Source organism: Lepidothrix coronata, unplaced genomic scaffold, assembly GCF_001604755.1.
Source record: "Lepidothrix coronata isolate B3197 unplaced genomic scaffold, Lepidothrix_coronata-1.0 Scaffold54, whole genome shotgun sequence".
Lineage (NCBI taxonomy): Eukaryota > Metazoa > Chordata > Aves > Passeriformes > Pipridae > Lepidothrix > Lepidothrix coronata.
In genome coordinates, this window is record NW_016690234.1 from 2,545,318 (window position 1) to 2,552,392 (window position 7,075).

General features: G+C 54.2%; 1 protein-coding gene across 4 annotated transcripts; it reads right to left on the minus strand.

The window, feature by feature from the left end:
• Nucleotides 1–354: 354 nt before the first annotated feature.
• IST1 (IST1, ESCRT-III associated factor) lies at nucleotides 355–6,992 on the minus strand. Of its 4 annotated transcripts, none has more exons than XM_017816166.1 (10): nucleotides 6,814–6,966; nucleotides 5,775–5,874; nucleotides 4,994–5,174; nucleotides 4,676–4,763; nucleotides 4,294–4,377; nucleotides 3,832–3,942; nucleotides 3,314–3,520; nucleotides 2,146–2,238; nucleotides 937–982; nucleotides 355–772 (listed from the first exon to the last, which is right to left on the minus strand). In XM_017816166.1, exons 2-10 carry the CDS (start codon nucleotides 5,863–5,865, stop codon nucleotides 573–575), a joined length of 1,101 nt encoding a protein of 366 aa, XP_017671655.1. In that variant the 5' UTR covers nucleotides 5,866–5,874; nucleotides 6,814–6,966; the 3' UTR covers nucleotides 355–572. The 4 variants fall into 4 exon arrangements, with proteins under 4 accessions (XP_017671655.1, XP_017671657.1, XP_017671656.1 ...); XM_017816167.1 differs by having other exon boundaries at nucleotides 466–772; nucleotides 5,775–5,871; nucleotides 6,814–6,968; XM_017816170.1 differs by having other exon boundaries at nucleotides 587–772; nucleotides 2,150–2,238; nucleotides 6,814–6,992.
• Nucleotides 6,993–7,075: the final 83 nt, after the last annotated feature.

Genomic DNA, 7,075 nt, shown 5'->3' on the forward strand with positions numbered 1-7,075 from the left:
ACCGTACAGGTGTGGCAGCATCACGGACAGGTGAAGTACAGCCCTAGGAGGCCCCACCCCTGGCCCGGGGAAAAACAAGGTGCTGCCACATATCCCATCAGATTCCCAAGAGCGCAGCAGAGCAGCTAGGGGAGCCCCTGGGCAGCAGAGCCCGCCTAGCCCTGCCAGTCGTGCTCTCAAGTGGGCCCAGGCAGAACATGACGCCTTGGGAACAGGACCCCCCCCCCCCCCCCGAGAACACCATGAAGGCCAGCAAGGGCTCCCCGAGAGGGAGCCTCCTCTGGGAGCACAGAGCCATCATGAAGGCAGCCAGGAACAGTGCCCAGAACATCAGGCACAACTTTCCCATACAGCTACTCAGACTGACAGGGGCCCAATCTTGCACAATTCCCTACAGTTCACCTCCTGGAGCAACAAAGATCAGGAAAGTGGCAGCATTTGGTGTAAGTATAGCAGGAAGAGAGCTCAAAAAGGAGAGCATGTTCATTTGAGGTTAATACAGGAAACCAATTTCAAGGAGAGTCTTTTTTAGAGAGAAGCTCCTGCCTCTCCTTCCTGCAGCCCAGGAAGTTTTATGTCTTCTTCTTTAGCTCCTCAAATCTCCGAGAAAGATCATCAAAGTCAATGTCTTCTGAGGCGGAGGAGTTGGCGCCAGCAGATGCCGTTGGCAGTGTGTCTGGCACAGACGGTAATTCAGGCAGCACAAAGTTATCAAAGGTATTAGGAGCTCCAGCTCTTGGTTTAGGAGAAGCTTCTGGCTTGGGCTCAGGCCCTGTTTAAAAGAGAAGTATCATTGCATCTCACTGTCAGCACATGCTCACTGGGACAAATGGAGCTGCACAAAGTAAAGCTCACCCCAGGAAACAAGCAGCACCAGTGGGCTTTTTTGATCAGCCCCTAACACCCACGGTTTCCCAAACCCCTGGACATACTCACCAGGCACTGGTGCAGCAATGTCCTTGTCAGCATTCGGCTCATCAATCTGAAAAAGACTCTCAGTTACTACAGCTCTGTCCCCCCAGGCATGGTCACTCCAGCGTGCAGGCAGAGCTCAGCGGCACAGTCCCAGCAGAGCAGTGCACATTCCTCCCTGCCCTGAGCAGGCAGCCCTGGCTTTGGAACAATCTGCCTCTCTTCCCAAGAAACAAAGGCAGCACTTCAGCTTTCTTCTCCCTCCCTTTCAATTAAAGCAGCTTCACTGACTATATTCTGGAACTGAATCAACAGAGCATATCCACTATCAGGTCTGAAACATTCAAGAGCATGAGTGCAAAAAGACTGCCCTCTTCACCCATGTCATCACAGCTCCTCTGCCCTTCCTCATAAACCACTGAGAGGTCCTTGTGACTAGCAGCAGGATATGAAATGACACATCTCAGGTTTTGGTCTAGCTGGGACAAAGGCCCACAGCACACCCAGCTGTGCTGTTAAAGCTCCTCATTCCCTGCAGGCTGCAGCCAGCAACATCCATCCCCACCCAGTTCACCTGCACTGCTGTGCCTGTGCCTGCCCCTCCCGAACTCAGGTTGCTGTGCAGGGAGCCCAAGGTTCAGCACAGCTCCTCCCTACTCTGGATAACACAAAAACAAGCACAACGTCACCAGGCAGAGTGGGGGAGGCATGACCATGAACTACAGCAACAAAACCACAAACAAGCAAAAAAAGGGAAGTCTCCAGCCTCTCTTTCATTGTTCCCCAAGGACTGAGTAAAGTCTGGGAAAGAAAGAGTTTTTAAACATACAGCATCCAGGTCAGCCAAAATTGTCATCCAGGCTATTAATTAGTTCAAAAGCCATAATTAAACAGACTCGAGGCGATAAACCCTTCACATTGCAAAGACCAGAATTTGTAGACTCTGCTTCTGCTTGTTAACTGTTTATCACTACTTGAATGATGCAGCAAGAGAAATGTTGGCTTTCCTTTGCAGCCAAAGCACAGAGCTGAACAAGGAACTTCTCCCCACAAGTCATCCTCCCATCACGCGCACTCAGTGATTCACCCGTAAGCAATGCCAGCACCACCCCAAAAGCTCCAAAGGTTGGCAGCAGTGTCCTTAATGAACACTTCCTTTCTCTGTGGCTACCACTGCACTCTCTTTGAGGGTCCCCCTGCTGCCTGCAACGGCCATTCAGCTCAGGCACTTACAGACTCATATGTGGGTGGGTTTGCCGGAATTGGTGGTGGGTGGATGTTAGCGAAAGGCTGGTAGGTCCCCACTGGCAGGCCACTGAAGTTCTCCTGTACAGAGAGATCGGTCATGCACCACACTACTCACCTGGGATACCACACCTACAGCTGCTACAGGAGCCACAGGAAGTACTCTTAGATAAATGCAGGCAAGTATCCAACTGGATTGAGTTTACGATACAAGTAAAAGATTCTCAAGTATTAAGTCAGTTGCAGTCACCTGGTGCAGGCAGACCCAGCTAACAGGATTATTCTAAAGAATCAGCACAGGTAAACACTTCATCTTCCAAGGCATAAGTAGTACCACGACAAAAAGGGAATACTCTGCCATTTTTGGCCCTGTGTGCAGTATCACAGAACAGGAAGGAGATTTCTGCCTCACACAAGGCTCTGTATTACACCCTCACTTGTAACACAACAATGCCTCAAGGACACAGACTTGGCGCAAGTCCTCAGCACGTTTATGCCTGGGCCAACAGCCAGCTGATGATACTTGGCCCAGGTTTTCCACAAAAACCACTGCAGCACTACTGGGACCACGTTAAGACTCCAAGCCATCCCACTATTCCGATACTCTCAGTCTACAGAGATATCCTGTAAATGACTGAATTTAGAAAATGGGGCTCTTTTCAGCTCCCACATTCCACCCTCACAGAAAGTCATCTGCAAGAGCCATTGGCTCAGTCTCCTTCCCTTGCAGGTCTGAAGGCAGGGCTCTTCTGCATTTTTCTGTGCTGTTCCCACCCCAAAAAACTCACCTGATTTCCTTGACTGAATCTTGGCACACTACCAGCCTACCAACTTCGAAGTGCAGCTCCAACTCCTGGACAAAAGCCTGGCAGTCAGAAGACTGCCTCAGGAGTTAAGTCTGGACTCCTCTGTTCCCTGAAGGCAAAGAGGGCTGGCTGGAGAAGAGCGGTAGGAACCTCCACAGTCAAGAAGCAACACGAAGCTTCAGCTGCACTGCCAACAGTCCCCATCCCATGTGACCTCACACCAAAACAATGGCCTTCTGACAAATCAAGCTATCAGGTACAGACACTTTCTAGTCAGCAGGCACAGGGCTAAGCACCACACTCAAGAGTCTTTCACAGAAAAAGGAAACACACAAAGCCAAGAAACTTACCGGTCCCTTTGGAGGTGGATAGGAGAAGGGCGGATTTGGTGTTGGCATGGGCATAGGCATCATCACAGGCATGGGTACTAACCCATCATGACCCATCATCGGGGCTGTAAATCCACCACCTCCACCCCCTCCATGGCCACCCTTCTTCACATCATCCGTGAACCCCACATCAATTAGATCTGCTTCTCCACCTGCTGGGGCTTCAGCCTGGAAAGGGTGGAAGAATTCTGCTCACCACCACATCTCTGTTCCGATCACTGCCCTCTGAACAGCAGTAGATGCAGCCTTTGTCACTGGACAAGATGGGAATAAACAACGAGGACAGAACAGAGAGCAGCTATACAGTGGTATTAACAGAAAACAGAACAGGAACCAAGCAGTTGCATGAGTAACTACGGGCACATGCTGTAGGGCTGTGGGAAGGAACAAGGACCGTGCTGTGCTGGGGCTGTCTAGAAGACACCAAAGCACAATGATCACCAAGTTCACTACAATGCCACAGCCCACGGCTCACTCACCATCACCACAGAGTCAGGCTCATAGGGCACATTGTAGTTCTTAGCAATCTCGATGAGGTATCTCTCCACCAAGATCTTGGGCGGCGCCTCAACGCTCAGCTTGTGCATCAGCTGGAACACAGGGATGGAGAGACTCAGTGGGGCCAGGGCAGTGGAGCACCCCACAGCTCTGGCCCAGCACCATCCCAGCTCTATCCCAGCCAGGGCCACCAGGAAGCACTGGGCAGCCCTGGGGAAGCCTCTCTGCCCAGTGCAGCACACTGTGGGCAGCAACAGGCCAGGGCTCCATGTGCTCCCCCTGCCCAGGCTCTCAGCACCGTACTCCAACACAGGTGGGCTCCATCTGCCCGCCTTGTTCTGCAGGGACTGTGGGCATCACCCACTGGCCACAGGCCCAAGGGGCAGTGAGCCTCAGCAGGCGTGGCTGCTCTGCCAGCTCCAGCTGTTCCACCAGTTCATTACCCTGTCATTGACTGTCCCAATCTGGTTTGTCCGGCACAGCTTCCCGTACTCCTTGCTGTACTTGGCGCACAGCTGGTCAGCAACCTGCAATAGGAGAGAAACTCTAGGAAGACCCATACCTTTGCTTTCCCCCACCACATACTGCACGCCTGCTGTAGGCCCCACAGCCACCCCCCTCCCTCTCATTTCTGCCACTGAGCATCCCTGTTCAGCAGCCACAGCCACCCTGGATGCTCCAGGGACACCTGGTCTCCATCTGCAGAGCCCATGAAAACACATCCTTTGTTTTAACGACACAAAGTCCCAAACAAGGGCTTCCACCAGCTTCTGGCAGCATCATCCCCACCCTGCATGCACAACACCCTCAAAGAACTCTACTCACAATCTTCAGCTCGGCCACTTCTGACTGGAGACGTGGTGCAGCCCAAATCAGGGTCGATACCGCCTCTGCCAGGCCAGAGTCCAGCTCCCTAGGACACAATAAACAGTTTTCTCATGCGCCCTGCCTTTGCTGCTCTCAATCTGCTCAGCCTCAAAGCTTCCATCCTCCAGACTGGGCACCAGAATCTTCCCTGGCTGGGGAAGAAAAGGTCTCTGGGGGCCTTAGGACACTGAAACAAACACAGGTGCCCTTCTGTACCCCAGACCTGCCCCAGCAGTGTGCCTCCCTGAGCCCAGGACCCTCTCAGCCAGAGCTTACTTCATGGACTGGATCAAGCCAAAGCGGGCAAGCAGCAGATCACAGTACAGCTCCAGGATCTCCATGGCCTCCACAAGGTAATCTTCACGGATGATGTGCTCCACACGAATCCTGGCACGCTCATCTTTTCCAGCTGCCAGGTAATCTGCAATCTCCTTCCTTGCCTTCTGGGCCAACTCAGCTGCAGCACACATCCCCGAGCGTGGTCACCGTGATGGCTGGGGCTGCTGCCTCCAGACCCCCACAGTCCCCACCACACCCAAAGCCACCACCAGCTTCTCTCCCCCACTGAGCTTCTGCAGCACGAGACACTTGGCCAGAGCTTGGCAGAGCCCTTGTGTCCAGGTCCAAGTACACTAACTCACAGGAGACAGGAGAGTGGGCTTTAGCTGCTGGAAACACTCCTGCACCTACAACCTCCCTGCAGAGTCAATCGGAACCACAGACCTTATCTGCGTCAGGGCAGGGCAGGGCAAGTGGGGAGAGCCTCCCACAGCACGCAGGGAGTTTCCCACTGTGCTGTGAGCACACACAGCCCACAGCTACCACTCCACACATTGGACTCCAGCACTTGCCAGGAAGGTGGAGAGAAGCCAACTGCAGCCAGCCTGCTCCTCTGGGCCCTCACACACTGGGACAGGCTGTAAGGCCTAGGTCCAGCTGGGAAGAGCAGAATACTGAATACTTGGCCCACAAAAGCATCCTGACTTCAGAAAAACCTCTTTAAGTCTCCTGAGCCCCAAAAGTATGGTGGAGCCCACCTGCCCCCTCCAGTACTCACTCTTCTTTTTCTCCAGTAGTTTGAGGCGATTGATAACAAGGCGCAGGTTGACTCGCAAGCGCTCGGCCTTGAACCCAGAGCCCAGCATCATAAACACCTTCTGGGGAGAAGAAGGAGAGGTCACTGGAAACGGGGAGGCCAAGAAATTCCCCCAAAAGCCCAGGCCTGCCATTCCCGAATCTAGTTATTTATAAATAGCTGGACCTCCAGCGCTCATCATTACCTCTTCCACTTCACAACCCTGCACCCAACCAAGCCCAACAGGTTTGGCCTTGGAAACTTCCAGGAAACTATCCAGGAAACTTTCTGGATATTTTTAAAGAAACAGGAAAGTCAACTGGAAGAAAAAAGCCCATCTCTGTCGTACCAATATGCAAGTTATAAACCAGCTAGATAACTAACCCAAGAACTGTAGAAACTAAGGTTGTAAGAGTTGTGTCAGGAGAAGGAAAAGCTGCCATTCCACATTCCCCACACTCTTCCTGCTTACTGAACACACGCTCTGGCACTCCCCCAGTCTCCCCAGGAGCCATTTCAACTCATTAATCCTACAGAAAGCTAATTCTAAAGATATTTAATTACTGCATTTTGCTTTGCCGATAACCGTTCATCAAAAAAAACCAACCTTCCTGAAAAGATATTATATAGAAAGACGTTGGTTTGTATCTCGCCTCCCCATTCTTCCCTGCCGGCGGCTGCTCTGGCCAGCGCGGGGCGAGCCGTGATCTGGCCCGGCTGCCAGGGCCGCCACACGAGCCCCATCAGCCACTCGGCGAGACCCGCCGCGTCCGGCCCAGTGCCCAGGGACAGTTCGGACAGTGCCCTGGGCGGGCTCCATCGGCGCAGCTGCACCCGAGGAGCCGCGGGGGGAATTCCCTCTCTCTCCCCAGCCAACGAGAACGTCCTACAGCGCGGGCGGGGCAGGTCCCGGGACTGCGGGAGACTGGGGAAGGGCCTCCGCGTCACCACCAGCACCTCTTCGGCCGCAGAACGCGACCCACCACCCCGCTCCTGCTCCTCGACCCCGGGCCCCGCTCACCTCCCGCCGCTCCGCACGTCCCAGTCACTCAAAATGGCGCGCACTGGTTGGCAGCACCTCACCGCGAGCGGAGGGATCCCCACAGCCGGCACTCCCCGCTCCCCGTCCGGGGCACTGCCGAGCCGCCGCGGCGGGCGCTCTTCCGGTCTGGCCCTCAGATGCCGCCCCAGCGCGGCGCCGGCCGGGCAGGAACGGGGAGGAGCGGACACGGCCCCGGGAGAGGGGCGCAGAGGGACTACATGGCTCGGCGGAAGGATCCTGT